Raw genomic sequence first — 23751 nt, 5'->3', positions numbered from 1 at the left:
CTGAACACATAACTATGCTCCTCTAAACACATATAAATAGAGAGTGATCTATAAATTATTGAGTTTTAATATATATCATTAAAATATATGCTGCAGCACTGCATGTTGAATTCTGTATACAATTAACATAATCATCAGCTCTACAGTTTGAAAAATCCAAAGCTAATTGCAAAAGTTAGTCTCTGAAGAGAAAACACTGCATGTCAGAGTCCTAGCAGCAAATTTGTAAGTAAAAAACATGGAAACATGTTTAGAATGAAACTTAGATCCATGACTCTATGATCAATACATGTTCCACATAATTATGTTTCATTCACAAAATAAACCATTGTTATATGTTAATGAATATATCTTGTATCCCGGATAAAAAATTGTTACTTGGGTAATAATTATTATCCAATTACCTAATTACCAAGTGTGGGCCAGTGATCTTTAAATACTAATCCTACCCAATAATCATTAAGTACTGTCAAGTTTACTCTATGCAAGAAATGCAGAAACGTACCAAAACACTTACCCCACAGTCTCCATACATTGTTTGACTATCATTTCTGCTTTCTATTTTTCCACAGTATAATCCAGGGCACATTAAATCAACATCTGAAATCATTAACATTAAAAAAAGATTGCTTCAACTGTTCAATTAATTTTACTCAATAATTGTAAAAAATATTTTTATGCATAATTATTATAAACCATTTATAAGTAACTGGACATCAAAACAGCATTTACTGAGTATAGCATCATGGAACCATAGCAAAAGTCAATGGTGGTCAAAAGGAAAACAGTTCCAGTGGCTGGAGTCATATCTGGCACAATGGAAGATGGTCATAATTATCAGAGGGCTCTCATCACTGCCCCGGGAAATCATGGCAAGAGTTTCTCAGGTAAGTGTCTATAACCCTAGCAGCTACAGATACTTCAACAAAGTCCTTTCTCTGTCATAAGATCAGGAATGGGGCTGTTTGGTGAGATTTCCACAGTATTCAACTCCATTCATGAAGCATCCCATTCCAGTCTACTTTAGGATCTAGAGAAGATTCCAAGTTTGGGCTTGGGAACGGCAGATAATATTTGTGGCCACATAAATGCCAGGCAGTAATCATGTCAAAAAATTCCAAAAACCTCCCCATGACCTTTATTGTTGAGTCCCCCAATGAGGATCACCATTTACCAAAAGTTAAACAAGACCAGTAATTTTAACAGAAACTATGAGCCAGGCAATCTGAGATGAGTGACTCATCCAGGCCCATCAAAGCATCTCCACCATCTACAAGGCTGAAGTCAAGAGTGTGATGGAATACAGACCACTCACTCAGATGGACGCACCTTTAACAGCTTGTACTGTATAGCACTTTTAACATAATGAAATGTCCTAAAATGTTTCATAGGAGGATTATCAAACAAAATGTTAAACTGAACTGTATATAGGGAGATATTAGGACAGATGAGCAAAGCTTGGTCAAAAACGTAAGTTTTAAGTAGCATCTTAAAGGAGGAGAGAGGCGTAAAGGTGGAAAGGTTTAGGAAAAGAATTCCAGAGCTTAGAGCCTAAGCAACTGAAGGCGCATCCACCAATGATGGAGTGAAGAAAACTAGGGATGTGCAAGAGACCAGAATTGGAGTACAGAGATCACAGAGGATTGTAGGGGTGGAGAAGGGGATAGGGAGAGTGAGATGTGGAGGATTTGAAAACAAGGATGAGAAGTTTAAAAGAAATGTTGCCAGACCAGGAGCCAATATAGATCAATGAGCACTGGGGTGGTGTGTGTACAGGACTTAGTACCAGTTAGGAAAGGGTTCAAGCTTATAGAGAGTGCAAGGTAGGAGGCCAGCCATAGAAGCATTGAGATAGTCAGTCTAAAGGTTGAATGGTCATGCCCAAGGGTTTCAGCAGTAGACGAACTGATGCAGAGGCAGAGATAAGATATGTTACGGAGGTAGAAGTAATCAGTGATTGAAGGTATATGTGGTCAGGATATGAATATGGAAGCTCAGCTCATTGTGAAATGGGACACCAAGGTTGCGAACTGTTGGGTGTCAACTTCAACATCCAAGGAGAGGGTTGGAATCAGTGGCTGGGGCACAGAATTTGTGGTGGGAACTGAAGACAATGGCTTGTGTCTCCCCAATATTTAATTGGAGACAATTTCTGCTCATCCAATAATGAACGTCAGACAAGGAGCATGACAAATCTCAGGAGATCGAGAACAACACGTGAGAAGTTCAACATCATTTAGGACACAACAGTTTGCTTGATTAGCATTTCTGCTACTGGATCAAATAACCATCCCCTCCATCAACAACTGCATGCAGGGTCTAAAATCTATAGAATGCACTGTAGCCACTCAAAGTTACTTTGACAGCGCTTTTCAACTGTGCAAACTCTGCCATCGAGAAGGCCGAGGGGTAATGTTGTGGAAGTACCAAGCCAAATAGGCAGAGGCTGCAGTGCTTTTCTGAGAGTTCTAGAAGTTAAACAAGTTAAATGGATATATGTGACAACACCCCAGAACATAGTGATGCATTAATGGTTATTATATCATGGTAGCCTGCTCCATTGTCCTTACCAAAGGAGAACAGTTTCATGACCACAATAGCCTATTTCAGTCAAAGAGTAGAGCTCCATAATACCATTAGACAGAATTCTACATAAAATGTCAGGCCATCTCCACCTAGCGTTTTGATTTTTTATTTGAATGATCAGGTAGGTAGCATCATTTCTCCGGACTAACATTTTTATCATGTAGTATTAGTATTAATCACTTCATGGGCAGACATAGTGCAAATTATGTACAAAGTGAAGCATATCTGCATTACTCCAAGCCTGCATGTTTACATCAACTTCAGAAGAGAATTCCTTATGTCATACACATGAATTTACGCCTCTCACATATTCATCTCTTGGCTCTGGAATCTTGATAGATGTAACATGGTTAGCCTGTTTACAACAGTTTGCATTTATATAGTGTTGTGCATTTAACAAAGTAAATCATATTTTCTGTTTTTGTCTGTCTATGCAGGTGAGAGCTAAAACCGGGCATTTGATTTTTTTTTGGCAGTTGCACACAATTAAGAATTTTATCCCTATTCAACAGAACCGCAAAGTAACAAGCCCTGTATATGTGACATAATTTCACAGCAACGATTCCTTCCCCCAAAGCTGCAATTAAATTCGTAGAGGGACAAACTGCAAAAAATTTCAGAACTATTAGAAATTAGCCTGCTTGCCTTTTGGGTGTCAGCGTTGCTTACCCTAGTAAGGTTTAGTTCATGCCACTTGCTAGTACTTGAACAGATAACCTAGATTTATGCGCCAATGTAGTACTTAGAAGGAGTTAGTGGCATAAGACAGTAAATGGAGGTCTAATTTATCTCATGATCACTTTGCAATATCAACCAGGTGTCAGTTTTTGGGAGATAGCTGGTGCGGAACCACTGCCTCTTTCGCCTACGTGTCATTATACTCAATTTTTGAAATTTCTTAGGATGTGAGCAATGCTGGCAAGGACACATTTATTGCTCATCTCGTCGACCCGAGAAGCCGCTGGTAAGCCATGCCCATAAACCACTGCAGTCCTTCCCATGATGGTGGAAAGAGTTGTAAGTCATTTTGATCTGATACTTCACCTATAAATTGCATGGTTACTAACGAATTGGTGGAATAGAGCTTAACATTAAAACATTAAAGAAGTGCAGAGACAATAGGGCAGTAACAGTCGGAGATTTCAATTATCCTGGGGATAAATTCAGTATATGCAGAGAAAAACCTTTTTTGCCAGTACATGGCAAATCCAACAAGAGAGGGACAGTTTTCAACTTGGTTTTAAGGAATGAAGTAGGACAGGTGGAAGGGATATCAACCGGAGTGTATTTCAGTGGCAGCAATCATAATTCAGTTAGATTTAAAATGGCTATGGAAAACAATAAAGACAGTCCAAGAGTAAGATTTTAAATTGGAGAAAGGCCAATTTTACAAAGCTGAGATATGATTTGGCAAAAGTGGACTGGAAACAGTTACTTGGAGGTGAATCAGTGTAAGAGCAGTGGGAGGAGGAAATAAAGATGATTTGGAAATAAATATGTTCCCAATAAGAAAAAGGGGTGAGACTCCAAAATATTGATCCAAATACCAAATCCTAATACCAAACACACACCCACCAACTGGATGTAGGAGATCTTAGAGTAAGGCAAGGCAAAAACAAAAGCTTTTGTCAGATGCCAAGAGCCCAATATTTCAGAAAGCCAAGAGGAGTACAGATCCAAAGACATACTGCACGATTCTGACAAATCAGTACCAGATGCTGAACGTTCAGTGCTCAGCAAAGGACTTAGTTTCATACCCTTACGCCCTCATCTCAATGAATTTCGGGCTCGGCATGATGCTGAACTCTTCTTCCGCCGTCGTCTCCGTGCTCACTTCTTTGGGCAGGAGTCCTCTCCCCGTTCAACGGATCCTTTTACCCACCTCCAATATTCTCCCTCCACTTGGACCCCTCCCTTTGGATTCTTACCTTCTCTTGATCTTTTCATTGAGAACTGTCGGCGTGACATTAGCCGTCTCAATTTCTCTGCTCCTCTCACCCATTCTAATCTGTCTCTCTCTGAACTCACTGCACTCCGTTCTCTCAGGTCCAACCCCAACATTGTCATCAAACCCGCTGACAAGGGTGGTACTGTTGTTGTCTGGCGCATTGACCTCTACCTCGCGGAGGCTGAGCGTCAACTCGCAGACATTTCCTCCTACCTCTCCCTGGACCATGACCCCACCACAGAACATCAAGCCATTGTTTCCAGGACTGTCACTGACCTCATCTCCTCTGGAGATCTTCCTCCCACAGCTTCCAACTTGATAGTCGCCCAACCTCGGACAGCCCGCTTCTACCTCCTACCCAAAATCCACAAACAGAACTGTCCTGACAGACCGATCGTGTCAGCCTGTTCCTGCCCCACGGAACTCATTTCTCGTTATCTTGACTCCCTTCTCTCTCCCCTTGTCCAGTCCCTTCCCACCTACATCCGTGATTCCTCTGACACCTTACGTCACATCAACAATTTCCAGTTCCCTGGCCCCAACCGCTTCCTCTTCACCATGGATGTCCAATCCCTCTACACCTCCATCCCCCACCAGGATGGTCTGAGGGCCCTTAGCTTCTTCCTTGAACAGAGGCCCCAACAATCCCCATCCACCACTACTCTCCTCCGTCTGGCTGAACTTGTTCTCACACTGAACAATTTCTCCTTTAACTCTTCTCACTTCCTCCAAATAAAAGGTGTGGCTATGGGTACCCGCATGGGCCCCAGCTATGCCTGTCTCTTTATGGGGTATGTGGAACATTCCTTGTTCCAGTCCTACTCCGGCCCCCTCCCACAACTCTTTCTCCGGTACATCGATGATTACTTCGGTGCTGCTTCATGCTCTCGTCGGGACCTGGAAAAATTTATTAATTTTGCTTCCAATCTCCACCCCTCCATCATCTTCACATGGTCCATCTCTGACACTTCTCTTCCCTTCCTTAACCTCTCTGTCTCAATTTCTGATGATAGACTGTCCACCAATATCCATTACAAGCCTACCGACTCCCACAGCTACCTCGACTACAGCTCCTCACACCCCGCTTCTTGTAAAGACTCCATCCCATTCTCTCAGTTCCTTCGCCTCCGTCGCATCTGTTCTGATGACGCTACCTTCAAAAACAGCTCCTCTGACATGTCCTCCTTCTTCCTTAACCGAGGTTTTCCATCCACGGTCGTTGACAGGGCCCTCAACCGTGTCCGGCCCATATCCCGCGCATCCTCCCTCACGCCTTCTCCTCCTTCCCAGAAACATGATAGGGTCCCCCTTGTCCTCACTTATCACCCCACCAGCCTCTGCATTCAAAGGATCATCCTCCGCCATTTCCGCCAACTCCAGCATGATGTCACCACCAAACACATTTTCCCTTCATCCCCCCTGATGGCATTCCGTAGGGATCGTTCCCTCCGGGACACCCTGGTCCACTCCTCCATCACCCCCTACTCCTCAACCCCCACTTATGGCACCTCCCCATGCCCACGCAGAAGATGCAACACCTGCCCCTTCACTTCCTCTCTCCTCACCGTCCAAGGGCCCAAACACTCCTTTCAAGTGAAGCAGCATTTCACTTGCATTTCCCCTAACTTAGTCTACTGCATTCGTTGCTCCCAATGCGGTCTCCTCTACATTGGAGAGACCAAACGCAAACTGGGCGACCGTTTTGCGGAACACCTGCGGTCTGTCCGCAAGAAAGACCCAAATCTCCCTGTCGCTTGCCATTTTAACACTCCACCCTGTTCTCTTGCCCACATGTCTGTCCTTGGCTTGCTGCATTGTTCCAGTGAAGCCCAACGCAAACTGGAGGAACAGCACCTCATCTTCCGACTAGGCACTTTACAGCCTTCCGGGCTGAATATTGAATTCAACAACTTTAGATCTTAAACTCCACCCCGCCCCCCCCCCCCCCCGCTTCTTTTTTTTCAATAATTTATATAGATTCTTCTTTCCCCACCTATTTCCATTATTTTTAAATCTAAAACTAAAACCTTGTTAGCCTTTCCACCCCACCCCCACTAGAGCTGTACTTTGAATATCCTGTCCTCCATTCTTAATTAGCACTTTTCTCAGACAAAACACCTCTTTGACCCTTTTGTCTGTGACATCTTTTGATTATCTGCTCATCTCCACAATCACCACACCACACCCTCAATGTCTCTCTCTCTCCCCCCTCCCCCCCCCCCCCCCCCCACCACCCACCCCCACCTTAAACCAATTTATATTTCTCCCTTCTTCTAACTATGCTTCAGTTCTGCCGAAGGGCCATGAAGGCTCGAAACGTTAACTGATTTCTTCTCCGCTGATGCTGCCAGACCTGCTGAGTTTTTCCAGGTAATTTTGTTTTTGTTCCAGATTTACATCAGTGTCACATCCTCGAACAAAGATTTGAAGTGGGAATCACTACAGCAAAGGAGGGAGAAAAGTAGACTAATCATGTTCTATAAAATATGGAATGGACTACTGGGAATTCACAGAAACAAGTACCTGGTGGTCTCCAGCAATAACAAATACTTGTTTGGTAGTACAGAACCTGGGTATTGCTGAAAATAGAGATATGTCTAAGCTTTTTGTCTTGCACTCATCAGGACACTCGCAAGAATACCAATATAAGGGGGAAAAACAACAATGTATATGGTATGTGCTGATTGGTTGGCAAGTGACGTTGCCACTGATGGTGACTGACAGTTAACTGCCAAGCACTGTTTGAAATTTAAACCAGGCAGCTTGACCCTGATTGGTGAAGGCAGCCAAATGAACTCCCATCCTTGACGTACTAATTGAGAAATCTGCCAGGGGGTTCTCTACCATGGTCTACTGAAAGCCTACCTTCATTGGTCAATATACACGTTGGGATTCTTACAGTTCCACATGCTATAAGGTTGGTCTTATCAGCAACCTTCTAAATAGGGCCAAGCCATTTGCACACCATGCAAGCTTGATGCTGGAATAGGGCACATCAAAGGCACCCTGCAGAATCAGGCTACCCTGATTAGATCATTATGAGCTGTATATCACACAATCTCATGAACAGGCCTCAGGCCGTCATTTTTGGCCCTCAAAAGTGCCCAGTCTACCTCACCTTACTCTTTCCAGGGTAACCTATCTCAAAACTTTGAGCAACAGGTGAAGCTAGCTGCTTCACGCTGCTACTATGTAGTAGCAACACGAGTGGTATTCACCACTAACAGGATGCTGCTGTCAAGCCAAAGAGACATTCTGCCTATCACACAAATGAGTAATGTGCTATATGAATTTCAGTGCCAGTGTTATGCTGTGTGATGTGGTATATAGGCCATATGTCCCAAAGATTGGTGGATCGTATCAAACAGCATGTCCCAGCAGCTGTTCGCAACGTGCAGGGTACAGACCGTACCCAACCGGCCCATGCTTGAAAAACTCAAAGCATAATGTGATTCCGCGATTGGACAACATTTGCTAAATAAGTTTGCTAAGAATTACACTGACAACCTATTTAAGATTGTCAGTCGGGTTCGCAGTGTGACACATTTGCATGTACTGGAAGCTACATATATTAATACACAAGGCCCTGCTCTTTGCAGACAGAAAGAACTTGTACACACATTGCACCTGTCTCAGTTGAACAAAATAAGTGACAGCCATTCGCTGACTCATTCCTCAGGACAATGCCTTGAACAATCAGAGTCAAGCTGCCTGGTTTAAATTTCAAACATTGCTTGGCAGTTAACTGTCAGTCACCATCAGTGGTGCATTCTCCATGGCAACACCATTTGCCAACCGCTCTCTTCACAGTTTAAATTGTTGTTCCCCCTCCCCCCCGCCCCCCAATATTGGTATTCTTGCGGGTGTCCCCATGGGTGCAAGATGAAAAGCTTAGACATGTCTCTTTTTCAGCAAAGTACATCATTTTGTTTCCCTTCAAAACAAATCACTATATAAAGTAATTTATTGTGTGCAGTATTTTGGGACATTTGAGATATGTGCACAAGTACTATAAACGCATGTATATTCAATTCACATCAGTGGTCACAGAATCAGTGGTAATTCAACTCTAGCAACAATAATTGGCAAAAGAGAGTAATACTCAAATTAAAAATACTCCAGTTAACCAACAATGACTTCCACTTAGTCTACAGATGAGTTGTACATTACCATAAAGCTATAATTCTGACCAGCTTCCAATAAAGTGTTATGAAAGCCAAGTCATTGGAAAGATTTGCCGCGATGTGCTGTGACTCCCAATGAGACAGGAGTAGCTTGATTTTGAGATAAGTAACCTACCAATTTACTGCAGAGCATTTAAAGATTAAAAAGAAAAACAAGTTTATCGATTTACCTTGTTCTAAATACATGTTAAGGACGCGTTTGAAGCTTCCAGGTCCAGTGGATACCGCAGGGACTGGAACGCACAGTGGATGATAAGTTTTATAAGTTCCCTTTGGTTTGGTGGTTTTAGTTGAGGCCCTATGAAATAAAGTGGGTGATTTTGTTCGGTTTTCGGTTGCTGACACTGCGACAACCCAGTGTTTTCCTATAGGTTATTTATTTTAGAGAAGAATCCATGTTAAGAGCAGATTCCCAGGGAAGCTCATGTAGTTTAAATATCTATTTAAAAGCCTTTTCTATAGAAACCATTTCACTAATCAATCAAATGAGGTAAAAGTATGTGCTGTCTTTACTATCTACACACGGAAAGAACATTGCATCCACCCTCCTTACCCATTGCTCAGGTCCAGCAGCCGCCATTCCAGACACCCACACTTCCGGTTCCGTTCACCGCCACTTCCGGTGATAAGCGGAGTTGACCTTTACCCTTTAACCCTCCCAATCGGCTAGTCGGAGTCTGGATGGAGCCGCCGCTGACGCTGAGAGCGCCGCCGGGGCTCGGCTCCGTGTTGTCGGTGTTGGACATGCACACGGGCGGCGAACCGCTGCGGATCATCACCGGCGGCTTCCCTCCGGTCCTGGGGGGCGACATCTTGAGCAAGCGGCGCTACGTGCGGGAGCGGCTGGACGGCCTGCGGCGGAGGCTGCTCTTCGAGCCCCGCGGCCACTCGGACATGTACGGGGCGCTGCTGGTGGCCTCGGAGCGGCCGGACGCTCACCTCGGTGTCCTCTTCATGCATAACCAGGGCTACAGCACCATGTGCGGCCACGCCGTCCTGGCGCTCGGCCGCTTCGCCCTGGACTACGGGCTGATCGCCCAGCCCAGCTCTCCCGAAAGCCAAGTCAACATTCACTGCCCCTGCGGCCTGGTCCGGGCTTTCGTGCAGTACGACAAGGGCAAGAGCGGCCGGGTCCGCTTCCACAGTGTCCCCGCCTTCGTTTTCGCGACAGGTGGGAGTGAGAGGTGTGGGCGCAACTCTTACATATACTGTGTCTCCTGTAGTCAGCAGCTTTTTAATGTCCTAGAGGGAATCAAATTGGTCCACCTGTATGCAAAAGCCAAATACTACAGATGTTGGAAATCTGAAATAAAGAAACAGTGTTGGAAATGCTCAGCCTATCTAGCAGTATCTGTGGAGAAGGAAACAGTTAACGTTTCAGATCAATGACCTTTCATCAGAATCAGAACAGACCTAAAACGTTAAACTATTATTCTGTCTTCACAGATGTTGGCCAGGTTGAAGTATTTCCAGCATTTCCTGTTACTTGGTTCACATCTATGATCATTCACTTGGTACTGATGGTGCTTGCAAACACATCAACATTGTCTATTGCACTTATGGGTTGGGTACTGCCATGGTTGAGGATATGAAGCTCATGGGACCATTTTTCTGCTGGCTTGTTTGATTGTCATGGATTGGGTAGGGCTACTGAGTTTTTCTCTGATAGGTTCAGTGTGGAACCATTTAGTTCCCTTGCCTGTTTTTGATGTTATTAACTCTTGTTACTTCCAATATGTTAGCACCTCATTCTACGCTATAGGTATTCCTCTGCTTGGCACAGATTAACCCTCCCAATTGTAGCTGACTTGGAGATTTGTGCACCATGTACACAATTTTCCTGCCATTAATTTTAAATTGTTCACAAATGTCCATATGTGGTGCAAAATGTCAAGAAATTGTGTTGTGTGCACAAGCTTTTGTGATAACTCCTTCAGTGCATTTAATAAAGTAAAATGTTTTCAGGCATTGGAAATGGTCATTTGTGTTATTTCGCTAGCTGTTCCACTAGTCTCTTGGACATACAGCAATAGACTAGCAGAATCTGTGCTTTAGTTTAGAGCCACTAGACAGGTGTGTACATACAATCTACAGTACTACTCATCTCTCTTTCAGATGTTACTGTTGATGTACCAGCACGTGGGAAGATTGTGGTGGATATTGCATATGGAGGTGCTTTTTATGCATTTGTGAGTGCAGATCATTTTGGTTTGGATATTTGTTCCTCCAGGACCCGGGATCTTGTAGATGCCGCGGTAACTGTAACTAATGCTGTGAAAGCACAGGTATGTAAAGAAGCCAAATATTGTTCTGACTGATCACTATTTCACTTTGACACAATCTGCTTGCAAATTTCTGGGAAAATCTGAAAATTTCAACTCTAAATCCCATCTGGAAGTGTAGCCATGTTGTCTTTTCCAATGGAAATGGATATCTCCTGCCTCAACTAAACTGAGAATAGTTGTATGTAGTAAATTAAACAATACCATTCGTGAGCTCCTGAAAATATTTTTATTTAAATTATACCTTACAAACCTGAAGGACAAAAAATTTGCTTTTAATGGAAATTTGGACAAAAATCCAATATGCTGTTCCATGTTCAGCCTTCTCAGATCATACACCTGTGGAAACTCAACGTGAAGATCTGACAATTTTTATGCACATTTTGTACCCAGGTACAATGCAAGAACTCAAACTACTGCAGATCTGTGACCTGGTTTAGAATTGACATACCTTGCCAGGCAGGCCCACAGAACTTGCAAACTTAAGATATTAAGCCATTATTTTGTGACTAGGATTTGGTTAAAATATTTCCTGAATATCCCATAAAGCATTAAGAAAGACTACTTATACATTTTGGAGTGAGTTACTACTATTTGAATCAGGGTTGAATTTTTTAGTTTCTTAAGAAATAAAAGTTAAAGTTACTAACCAAACATAAAAATAAAATTCATTTTGACATTCTTCATTCACATCAATGCCAGATGCCAGTGCATCATTTCAGAACTGTTTTTCCCAAGTTATACCATTTTATGTTTCTCTTCACTGTACTCCATCTCTGTCTAATCAGCTGGCCTGCCTGTGTTCACTTGCATTATGTTCAGGTTATAATGCCCTATACTTTTGTATAACCTTTACTACTTGCAGGAGTTTTAGTTCTCAGGATTGATATCTGTCTCTTGTGTTAAATTATGAAAACTGCTTGGAAGTTAACTTGTGACAGGTCGCCAATACCAAATTGGGATCCAAGTCTGGTCCTACAAAAGCTTGTGTACTATTTTTTTCAAATCACATCCTTGAACTCTGGGTTTATCTTGCTAATTAGTGAGATCCAGGCACAGGTTGCCAGTCACCCTTATTTGTACAAGCTGTTCCTAGAACACCACTGTTGTTTCCGACCAAAGGTTGATTCCCATTTTCACTTGTCGCTTCCAGTTGGATTTAGAATGTCACTGTGAATATCCATATCACTCTGGAAATTTATATAAACTGTATCCAATTGGAAGATGCAACAATATTGTTACGTGGTGTTTGTGTTCCAAATAAAGCCTTACAAACAGATGGTGGGATCTTTTACTAATGTGTATTCAGTTGGAAATTCAGCAGTCATGTAAAAGCTCATTCTGTTTCATACCTGAATGGAATATATGTCCATCAATAGCATGTGTAAAACTACCAAATGGAATAACTCTTTAACGTACATTGAGAACTACTGTTCACAGATCTGGGGAGATTTCATGGCCCCACCGCCTTCCTGCTCACCCCCCGAAACAACCCTCATAATACAGTGGGTGGGTAAGGTATCAGCCTGCCTGCCCTTGGGCCTATTGAAGCCCTTAACTGAAAACACCCTGTCCCACCCCAACAATCTTTCTTTCCCCCAAGGGCTGTTTTTTCCCTCCTCAGTCTCCAGGGATGTATGGAGGATTCTGAATTTAGAAGATAGATTACCTACGTCATGTGATTTTCTTCATTGCTAAAAATAATACAGGGGAAATATATACTATTTTGTTTGACTTACTTTTTGTCCAATCTACCAGCATGTGCATAAGAATTTTATTTTGTGAGTAACTACCAAATTGGTGTCGTTCAATGTTGGTGCATACCAATTCCACTAGGAGGCATTATCCACTAAATGGTTTGCCCAGAATTCACTGTAATTCAACTTTGCCCTCTGTGAAGAATACGTAATTTCAAAGAAATCTACCATAAGGTTGATTTTTGTGTTTGTGAACACACAAACATAACATACAAAATTGCAGCAGAAGTAGGCTATTCGGCCCCTCGAGCCTGCTCCACCATTCAATAAGATAATGACTGATCTGTTTGTGTTTCGAATTCCACATTCTCATCTATCCACGATAACCTTTGATTCCCTTGCCTAACAAGAATCTCTTTACCTCCGCCTTAAAAATATCCCTTGATCCCACCTGCACCGCCTTCTGAGGAAGAGTTCGAGAGTCACACAGCCCTCAGAAAAAATTTCTCCTCATCTCTGTCCTAAAAGTGTGACCCCTAATTTGAAGTGTCCCCTAGTTCTGGATTCACCCACAAGAGGAAACATCCTTTCCACGTCCACCTTGTGTTTCATTGTAATTTTATTTTCATACCAGTTAGTTTACATATTACACATTTTGAGATTCAGAAAAGCACTTAAATATGATAACTATTAAACTTTAGTGTGCTGGTATCTACCAAAAGCAATGATTGCTATTGATCCAATAAATTAATATCAAACATGTTCATTAATATTTTTTTGCAGGTTAAACTCCACCACCCTGACAGTGAAGAACTTGCCTTCCTCTATGGCACTATATTAACTGATGGAAAAGATGCATTTTCTGAAGAGCCAACTGCAAATATCTGTGTTTTTGCAGATGCTCAGGTAGGCAAGGTTACTGTGATTACTAAACTTTATTACAATAAACTTAATACACTCATTTGAATAGCTCTTGAAGTGTAAACTTTGTCCGATCTTTAGTGATTTTTATCATAGCCAATTTATAAAGTGGCACAAAATAATCTTTGCTCATTCTGTGCTGAGATTCTCAGTCAGACTTGTTTTTAAGAAATATCAATTAATTAAACTTGACAATTTTGAAAATGTCTTATTTTCCTGCTCTTGGTTGGTCTCTTCCTCACTAAGGGCAGCTCCAGCGAAATCAATTATAGGAGCAGCCCTACCGCAAACACTATGGGCCATGATTAAAACAAAGCTGAGTGCCACCTGGACAATAGTTGGAACTTGCACCCTAACCTTCTGCAAAGTTCTCTATCAACATGTAATACTTTTTAATTGTCAAAGTCAAAATAATCTGTCCATACATACTATTTATTATGCAGCTGAGGAATAAAATGAAATTAATGTTGAAGATCAAATATAATTAATAAATAAAAAACATTTCAGTCGTTTTTTGTTTAACTTATCTTGAATAGGTTGACAGAAGTCCCTGTGGCTCCGGTGTGACAGCTCGGATTGCATTGCAGTTCCATAAAGGATTGATTCTGCTGAATCAGACCAGGACGTTTCAGAGTGGTCCAACAAGCTCGCTCTTCACAGCAAAAGCTGTAGAGGTGATTGACATTTTCTAAATATTGTTGCTTTTTGAAACCTAATACTACAGCACATTTTGACCCAAACCATAACACTTAGCAGCATTTATATTTTGCATTAAAAGTAATTGATAACTACTATATCTAGAAATTATAGCATATTTAGTTATAATTATATAGTATTCACCATAAATTGTAGGAATTAACTTAAGCTTCAAAAATTAATATTTATTGGAAATTTCATTGTTTAATTGCTCATGTAAGATTTTCTTCCAATTAATCTTCCTAATTGGTGCAATTGTTTTTCATAAACTCTGATACCAAATCTAACAATAAAGGAAGTATTTTTTCTTCATTACAGAATTAAAGAAAAATCTTTCATAAAATTATCTAATTTGTCAAGACAGTAAATAAAATGCAGTTTGCAATAATGTGGCACTCCGAGATTGATGCTATTTCAACTGTGCACTCTGCTATTTGGTTAAAAGTTTTCCATTGCATTAACTGGAAACCTTTTCAATGTTATGTTTTGTAATGTCACCAGGGAGCCAATTGAACTATCCTCTCAGCTGTTTTGTTTTTTAACTAACATTTAAATTTAACCAGCATTTAGTCATCAGTACACTGAGCTCCACTTTCACCAAGTGGGGAGGGCCTGGAAAGCTCAGTCGGTAGAGCATCAGACTTTTAATCTGAGGGTCCAGGGTTCAAGTCCCTGTTCAGGCGATGAATTTTAACTGCTTCTTATCGATTCTCATGTAAATCGCAGAAATCATGAGCAATTCCTACAAATTCCTTTAAGGTGTCAGCTGTGGCTCAGTCCATAGCACCCTCGCCTTTGAATCAGAGGGTTGTGGGTTCATGTCCCACTCCCGGAAACCAAGAACTGTGATTGTACTCGAAAGAGTTGCAATCTGTGACTGTTGATAACTCGAAAGAGTTTCAAGATTATATTCTTGAGGTGTCAGCTGTGGCTCAGTTCATAGCACCCTCGCCTTTGAATCAGAGGGTTGTGGGTTCATGTCCCACTCCCGGAAACCAAGAACTGTGATTGTACTCGAAAGAGTTGCAATCTGTGACTGTTGATAACTCGAAAGAGTTTCACCAAGTGGAGAATTACATAGTGAAAGCAAAAAACTTGGGTCTGTCCACTCCACTCAAAGGTAGATATCTACCTTAAATCAAAAATTATAATATACTGCCCAGAAATGCATCTGGACAAACACTACAAGCCTTTTTCCTGATAATTATTTGTGCATAGTGTGCCTCAATGTAAGTTTCTGTCTACAGGATTAGAATTAGGTAGCAAAGTCATTTGTACAAAAGTTAAATTGAGAAATTAGGCAAAGTGCATGTAGAATGCTACCAATGCTGACCAATTAGCTCCTAAAAGTGTCTCCTAGATGCTAGTAATGGCAATTTTGACAGAATAAACATGCTGGCTGTATAAGAGGCAATTAGGAAACACCTAAGTGACCATGTGTGAATCAGACGACTTGCATAATCCCAGCATTTTGGGAAAACAAGCTGTTGATGAGCATTTTGGAATATTTCCCATTTTTATCAAAGCAGGTGTCACCTACTTTTATATAAATAAAGTTTATACAGTTGGCAAGCAGTAAATAAGCTTAAAACAAAAGACGAGCTACTATCCAGTTGAATGATATTAACAAATTTCTGCTCACATTCAAATTATCCTGACATGCTGCTTACTCACAGAATCACAGAATGTTTACAGTGCAGAAGGAGGCCATTTGGCCCATCAAGTCTGCACTGGCTCGCTGAAAGAGCATTCTACCAAGTCCCACTTCCCTGCCTTATCCCCATAACCTTACACATTCTCTCTTTTCAGGTTTCAGGTTTAAAATTCCCTTTTAAATACCTCGATTGAACCTGCCAAACCCCACCCACCCACAGGAAGTTCGTTCCAGACTCCAGCCACCCTCTGAGTGGGGAAAAAAAAATCCTCGCATCATTTTCACTCCTTTGCCAATTATTTTGAATCTGTGTCCTCTAGTTCATGATACTGTCTTGATTGAGAACAGTTTCTCACTATTTACCCTGTCCATACCCCTCAGGATCTTGAATACCTCTATCAAGTCTCCTCGCAGCCTTCTTTTCTCCAAGGAAAACAGTCCCAATCTCTCCAGTCTATCCTCATAGCTACAGTTCTTTATCCCTGGAATCATACTCAAATCTTTTGTTTAAAAGTTGAGATTTTGTGCACTGCTGTTTGTTCAGGGTAAGACTACAAAAGTGCAGGAGGACAGTTCCTCCATGTGCTTTGGCTTTTTAATGTAGTGCTTCATTGAAGAAATAAATCTATCATATTCCTTTGGTTCTTCAGTGTTCCTTTGCTTATGCTCAGACTTGATATTGGAGGGAAAATGACTCAACTAACCAATACATTCACAACACATGGAAAGAGACAGAATTGCAAATTTTTCATGTATGCGCATCAAATTTAGAAAAACTAGTTAACTGTGCAAAAATTAACATTTCACCAATACATGAAATAAATGTTTCACTTTTCTTTAAAGACCCTAAATGTTTTTTTCAGGGATAATCATCAGATTTAATGGTCTAGATTTTGTATTAATAATAGTGAGTCTAACAGCGCTCATGGCTATGGAGTAAAGAGGCGGCAACTTTCAGGGTGCAAACATGTACAGTTAAAAGTGGAAACCAGAGCTGTGGTTTGTGCACTACTGGCTATGCTATAACAGAACCTCAAAGAGAGCTTCCGCATTGAAATACATCCAATGGCATGCAGATGGGTACTTCCCTGCCAGTTACTCACTAAACGTGCCTGAAAAGGTTAGGGCTGGTGCAATTAGGAGTAAGTAAATGTTTACATAGTGTGATAATTACTGTCAAACAACCTTTCTGACGCAGAAAATTTAATTTTACTAGTATGGTGTCTCATTCCTTCAGATTTTAGTCAGTGTTGGAGATTTTGTTTAAAAAAAGTGTTTTAACTTCTTTTTGTCTGTCTCCTACCTTATCTGCCAATTTTATCAGTCTTTCCCAACCTTTATTCTGCTTTCTGTACATGATTGAAATCTAATTTATACTTTCTGCTTTAGGCTGCGTGTATCAGGAAGGATTCTTCAGTCTGCTGTTCCTTTCACTGTTCACAAATGCCCAGTAGAGGGCACTGGACTGACTTAAATGTTTGGGCTAAATCTTCTGCCCTCTGGATTGTGGTGACCAAACGTACGACTAAAGATGCGCGATGGGACCCTGTGCAAGCCCTGATGCGTGGACCTACATAGGAATTGCCCAGGAAGTTTCAACTTCCAATGGCAATTTCTCTGCTCCCCAGGACTCTCCAACTGACCCCCCACAATTACCACCCCCCCCGCCGCACCAACTCCCTTCAACTACCCCGAGCACCCAGCTACCCCCTTGGCAACCCAACTGATCTACCATCACCCACTCTCAACTCTTCCCCCCCGGAACCAGATCCGACCACCACGCCACAACCCAACTAACCCCCCACAAACCAACTATTCCTTCGGCCCAACCCTACTACACCCCTCCCATCCTGACCTGACTGGCCCCCCCAGCTTGCCCACATACCCATCTCGCTCACTTACCTGTCTACTCACCTTACTTACATACCCCCTACCCATCTCACCCACCTACCTACCTCACCCCCCGCCCACTTAACCATCTCACCCACCTACTCATTCACTCACTCACACCCATTCACTCATCCATTCACTAGCTTTCAAGCTGCACGTTTAAACTTGCCACGTGGTAGTTAGTACCGTAAAAAGGCGGTGTGTCCTGTCTTCCCTTGACTCTACTCCACTCCACCGGAGTTCTGCAAGGGACGCTGCACTGCACAGTTCTTTAGGAGCTGGGCTGATCAGATCCCAGTAGAAATGCGAAGCAGTGTTGAATTGGGGAAATGTTTGATCATTGCCGATGCTTAGAAGATCTGAGGCATTGCATTGGGGCAGCTGTCAGCGTAGTGAATGGCAAATGTTCACTACACTGACCACAAAATCTGTGCCAAAAGTATTTCAGAATTCATTAAAAATCTAATGTATTATTAAAATATTTAATAAGAATTCATAGAAAAGCAATGAAAAATGTAAAAATAGCATAGTTACCAAAATTAGTCAAAGGTCCAGGTCATTATAAACAGGGAGATACAGAGTCGTGATGTAGACCAAATTTATAAAATAAAGCTACATATACCAGAAATGTCCAAGCCTTTATTTTTGTGTTGGGACATATGTTTTCCTTAGTTTGCATAAATCTGATGATAATGTTATCAGATCTTGCTGCATGAAGCCTTGAGGATTTATCCAATGTGATAATAGTGCTCATAACAGCCATTTGTAAGCCTACAAAATTCAAAAAGGATGAACCAACAAATAGCACCAAACAACTTTTATTTATAGAGCGCCTTTAACATAAAACGTCCCAATGCACTTCCCTGGCTATTATGACATTGAACTACACAAGGATACTAGGCCAGATGATCAAAGAAGTAGGTTTAAAGGAGTGTTTTAAAGGAGGTAATGAGATAGAGTGGTGAAGAGGTTCAGAGAGAGAATTTCAGAACTTAGGGCCTAGGTGGCTGAAGGCACAGCCAATGATGGTGGAGTGATTAAAGTGGGGGATGCTAAAGAGGCCAGAATTAGATGAATACTGTTACCTCAGAGGAGTGTGATTTGGAGAGATTACAGAGGGAGGGAGGAGACCATGAAGCGATTTGAGAAAAAGGATAAGAATTTTCAAATCAGGACATTGCTATACTGAGAGTGTAAGTCAGCGAGCACATGGATGATAGGTGAATAGAACTTTGTGCGAGCTGCAACACGGGCGGCAGAGTTTTGGGTGACAAATTTAGAGGGTGGAATGTGGAAGACTGGCCAGGAGTGCATTGGAGTAATCAAGTTTAGAGATAACAGATGTAAATGAGGGTTTCAGCAGCAGATAAGCTGAGGTGGGGCAACATTGGGTGATGTTGCAGGGGTGAAAATAGGCAGTTTTAGCAATGGTGCGAATATATGGTCAGAAGCTGACCTTGCGGTGAAATATGACACCAACATTGTGAACAGACTAGCTTAGTCTCAGATGGTTGCCAGGGAGAGGGATTGAGTTAGTAGCTAGGGAATAGAGTTCGGAGCTGGGACCGAAACAATGACTTCTGTCTTCCCAGTATTTAATTTCTGCTCATCCAGTAGTAGATGCTGGATAAACAGTCTGATAATTTAATAACAGTGGAGGAGGCAAGAAGAGTGGTGGTGAGATAAAGCAGGGTGGTGTCAACATACATGTGAAAACTAAAGCTGTGCTTCCAGATGATTTGCCAAGGGGCAGCATGTAGATGAGAAATAGGGGGCCAAGGATAGATCCTTGGGGCAGTAGTGGGAAGAGAAGCTATTGCAAGTGTAAGTCTGGTGATAATTGGATAGATGAGAATGGAACAAGATGAAAGCAATCCCACCTAACTGGATGACAGTGGTGCAACATTGGAGAAGAATGGTGTGGTTAACTGTGTCAAAGACTACAGACAGGTGGAGAAGGGTGAGAAGGGGCAGTTTACTTCTGAGTCATAGAGGATGTCATTTGAGATTTTGATAAGAACCATTTAGGTACCATGGCCCTGATTGGAAGGGATTCAAACATGGCATTCTGGGAAAGATGAGCATGATTTTGGGTGGCAATAGCTTGGTCAAGGACTTGAGAGGAATGGAAGGTTGGAGATGGGACAGTAGTTTGCAAGATCAAGGTTTGTTTTGAGGCTAGGGATGATGGCAGCAGATTAAAGAGAGAGGCAGCATCTGAAGAGAGAGAACCATTAACAAAATCGACTAACTTGGGAACCAGGAGAGGAGGTTAAATGGCTGGCAGTTTATTGGGAATAGGGTTTGGGAACAGTAGGTGGGTCTTAGGGACAAAATGAGCTTGGAGTGGCATGAGGTGCGATAGAGAAACTAGAGAAAGATGCAAGTTCATGCCTATGGTAGCGGGGAGCATTAGAGGAATTTTGACCCGGTGGAAGGGAGAGACGTGGCAAGGCAGCTGATTGTCACTATGATCAAGACCATCAAAGAAGTCCTTGAGCTCCTCGCGGAGGTAAGGATGGAGGAGACAGGAATGTAAGAAGACAGTTTGCAGTACAGAAAAGAAGCCAGGGGTTATCTATGCATTTCAGGATGATCCTGGAATAGTGGGCAGTTTCAGCAGATGAGAGCAGCACCTGATAGTGTTCTATATAGTCCAACCAGATCTGATGGTGGATGGCTAAACCAGTTGTCTGCCATATCCTTTCAAGTTTGTGTCCCTTGGACTTAAGGGAGTGGAGATGAGGGCATTACCAGGAGAAAAGGTCAGGCTGAGAGACAGTAATGGTTTTATTGGAGACTAGAGTATCAAAGCTGGAGATGAGGGAATGGTTGAGCAAATAAGTGTGGAAATGTGGCAAACAGGAGGCCAAAGGTTAGATAGTTTAGATTTTAAATTTGCAGATGTAAATGAATTGGGGGATAGTTTTTTCCCCCAGGGATGGTCACAAAAGGAAGGAGGATATGGGTGGAGAGTGATATAAGGAAGTGATTGGAGATAGCCTTATCTTTGAATAAGAAAAATTAGCAGAAATAGAATAGAGTTACTTCAGCTGGAATGCTCCAGGTGGCCTTAAGTCTGCAGGTTGGACCGACTGATCATATGGGTCTCCCTGAAACCAACTGTACCTATTATTATTGGGATTACCCTATTCACATGAGCCTAGCACAGGACGTCTACCAAGAATCTATTCCTTGAGGGGGAAGTCAGATGGTTTTATTGTAGGCTTACTAATAGCAATGACTCCACACCTATGGCCAGAGATAAAGGAAAGAAGAGGAACACATTGAATTCAGTTTAGCACAAGATGTTACAATGGAGAAAAGGGTCAGACAGATTCCTGGTTGAGAGGTCGATTAGGTCCAGATGGAGATACAGTTGTTTGAGCAATAGCTGACCAGAAATGCTCAGTAAGTCTACTAATCGGATAGTGTGTGATATTTGATTTGTTTAGAAAAGTGACACAGACCAAATCATAGTGTGGTGAGAATTCTTACAATTGTTTCTTGTTGTTCTATTAACCAATGCAAAATAAACAAATTGTGGATATGCATTCTGCTCACTTCCTTTATTTGTGAAGTAGCCTGCCTTCCGAAAGATTGGAGAAGCGCATGTGAAAGAGACAATATCCAATTCAGAATACAACAGTAACATGGGTTATAATTAGATATTGGGCAGCATGAATTTAAGATACAGGATCTCCCTATGGGAGCGACTTGTACTGCTGAAACTTGTAATATCTGACGAATTGTAACCAAACCATTAGGTTCAGAAACACATAATCATTATTTTTAACAAGTTTTGAATTAATATGGGACAAGTAACTATCAAAAATACATGTTAAAGCTGGGCAAAACCAAAGCATTTTTGATAGTTATTGGAATTACAATCCAGATGATATTAAAAGTTTTGTGTATAGCACAGACTTTGGCAATACTGGCCCTGTCACATTTATATGGTAACAGCTGTATTATTATCTGCCAACTGACCATGAGCAATATCGTGAGAAGGCTGCTAATTTTTTTTTCAGGAAACAAAATGTGGCGATTTCAAAGCCATTATAGTGGAAGTATCAGGACAAGCACATTACACAGGAACAGCAAGTTTTTATGTGGAAGATGATGATGATCTGAAAGACGGGTTTCTTCTCCGATAAAGCAGTAAAAAAAAAAATCCAGTCGTTTGTCTTAAAGAATCAAACGGGTATTTTAATAATGTTAATGTCCTAAATTTACATTCTTCCCAAGTGCAATTCAGCATTGTTTATATGAACCTTAATATCTCAAAGGCATTATGAATTATGCTTGTATAAATTTATGCCATGTGTTTAGTTAAATCATGAGTTAAAATATTTACAATGTACAACGAATTTGGAATCAAATATTTTGATTTTTTTAAATCAGTGTTTTACACAGAAATGTTTCATTTCAATCTGTACCATGTGCTTTTCCATTAGTTATTAGTGTATTATGCAGTGAAATTCTGTTCAAAACTAATTGTAAGGATACAGTGCAAGAAGACAGTGGTGTTTGTCTGCAGAATATTTCTATTGCCATTGAATCACAATACACTTGCTGCTATTGAAGGTATTAATCTGAGCCTTAGAATATGTATTGAAAACATGGAACCTTTAAAATCATTGTTTTCAAATATCAGCACAAACATTTCAAAAGTGATATTTCTATACATAAAAAGGGTTTTCAATTAAATTTTGCTGCCAGTAATTACAAGAGCTACAACCTGAAATTTATATTAAATGCATATGAATTTTTTAACAATTGATACCTTTTTGTACATAATTTTGTATATCATGTTTAATAAAAAAAACAGCTGGAGATCATAAAGCACATTATCCGACTTCGTGTGCATTTAGTTTTGCTCTGCAGAGGAGATTCACCAGGATGTTGCCTGGGATGAAACATTTAAGTTATGAAGAAGTTGGATAGACTTGGGTTGTTTTTGTTGGAGCAGAGAAGACTGAGAGGTGACCTGAATGAGGTGTACACGATTATGAGGGGCATGGACAGGGTGGATAGGGAGCAGCTGTTCCCCTTAGTTGAAGGGTCAGTCACAAGGGGGCATAAGTTCAAGGTGAGGGGCATGAGGTTTAGGGGGGGGATGTGAGGGAAACTTTTTTACCCAGAGGGTGATGACGGTCTGGAATGCACTGCCTGGGAGGGTGGTGGAGCTGAGTTGCCTCACATCCTTTAAAAAGTACCTGGATGAGCACTTGGCACATCATAACATTCAAGGCTATGGGCCAAGTGCTGGTAAATGGGATTAGGTAGGTAGGTCAGTCAGGTGTTTCTCACGTGTCGGTGCAGACTCGATGGGCCGAAGGGCCTCTTCTGCACTGTGATAAATGGGTTGTTACTGTAATTCTCATCAAACTCAGGATTGTTCAGCAAGTGCTGTCCAATTGCAGAATCACATCTAACATTAGACATGTTCTGAGTTTTGCAAGCACAGGCTGGTTGAGTACAGTCAGTACATTGCCTATTGCGAACAGCCGAAGAGACGTGGTTTGATATGATCCTCTGTTGTTGGAACGTATGGCCATGTGGTAGGCAGAACATATTTTTGGCTTGGTGGCAGCATCTTGTTAGTAGTAAATACCATTCATGTTACTGCATAGTGCTGCTACTGCATCCCTGGGAGAGCCAGTGGCTCAGTTGGTGTGGACAAGATCGGTGTTGACAGCACAGGATTGATCCCTGTTCCATCTGGGGCAGATTCAGGACCTGCCAGCACAGCAGAGGTCATGGCACTGTGGGTTGAACAGACAGCTCAAGAAGGTCTAAAAACTAGTAAGCAAATTACTGATGAGCTATATGAGAACACTATGATTTCCTACTTCTGTTGGAAGAGTACAGGAAAGTCGCAGCTTCAAGA

General features: G+C 41.7%; 2 protein-coding genes and 1 non-coding gene across 6 annotated transcripts in view; 2 read left to right on the top strand and 1 right to left on the bottom strand.

The window, feature by feature from the left end:
- jkamp (jnk1/mapk8 associated membrane protein) overlaps nucleotides 1–9342 on the bottom strand; it is a 41793-nt gene extending 32451 nt beyond the window's left edge. Inside the window, exons 1-3 of one of the 3 annotated variants that reach the window (XM_078562735.1) lie at nucleotides 9272–9321; nucleotides 8889–9016; nucleotides 518–600 (exon numbers count right to left, since the gene is read on the bottom strand). In XM_078562735.1, the coding sequence (XP_078418861.1) occupies nucleotides 518–600; nucleotides 8889–8904 (99 nt within the window). In that variant the 5' untranslated portion in view covers nucleotides 8905–9016; nucleotides 9272–9321. Of the gene's footprint in view, nucleotides 1–517; nucleotides 601–8888; nucleotides 9047–9271 lie in introns of those variants that run through there. The other 2 variants (XM_078562736.1, XM_078562737.1) reach the window with 2 other exon arrangements.
- On the top strand, nucleotides 9341–22708 carry l3hypdh (trans-L-3-hydroxyproline dehydratase). Of its 2 annotated transcripts, XM_078562733.1 has the most exons (6): nucleotides 9341–9889; nucleotides 10834–11003; nucleotides 13481–13603; nucleotides 14155–14292; nucleotides 16350–16481; nucleotides 21890–22708. In XM_078562733.1, exons 1-6 carry the CDS (start codon nucleotides 9400–9402, stop codon nucleotides 22013–22015), a joined length of 1179 nt encoding a protein of 392 aa, XP_078418859.1. In that variant the 5' UTR covers nucleotides 9341–9399; the 3' UTR covers nucleotides 22016–22708. The 2 variants fall into 2 exon arrangements, with proteins under 2 accessions (XP_078418859.1, XP_078418860.1); XM_078562734.1 differs by lacking the exon at nucleotides 16350–16481 and having other exon boundaries at nucleotides 9348–9889.
- On the top strand, nucleotides 14925–14997 carry trnak-uuu (transfer RNA lysine (anticodon UUU)). The gene has a single exon. It is a non-coding gene; the product is annotated as a tRNA-Lys (tRNA).
- Nucleotides 22709–23751: the final 1043 nt, after the last annotated feature.

This window comes from Cetorhinus maximus, chromosome 18 (genome assembly GCF_964194155.1).
Source record: "Cetorhinus maximus chromosome 18, sCetMax3.hap1.1, whole genome shotgun sequence".
Taxonomy (NCBI): domain Eukaryota; kingdom Metazoa; phylum Chordata; class Chondrichthyes; order Lamniformes; family Cetorhinidae; genus Cetorhinus; species Cetorhinus maximus.
This window is presented reverse-complemented; position numbering and strand designations above follow the sequence as displayed.

What these genes read in the sequence shown, in the direction of transcription:
- l3hypdh (XM_078562733.1), top strand. Translation starts at nt 9,400, where the DNA reads ATGGAGCCGCCGCTGACGCTGAGAGCGCCGCCGGGGCTCGGCTCCGTG. An exon ending in GTGTTTTTGCAGATGCTCAG is followed by an intron (nt 13,604 to 14,154) that starts GTAGGCAAGGTT and finishes TATCTTGAATAG; the next exon opens with GTTGACAGAAGTCCCTGTGG. An exon ending in TCACAGCAAAAGCTGTAGAG is followed by an intron (nt 14,293 to 16,349) that starts GTGATTGACATT and finishes CATACCCCTCAG; the next exon opens with GATCTTGAATACCTCTATCA.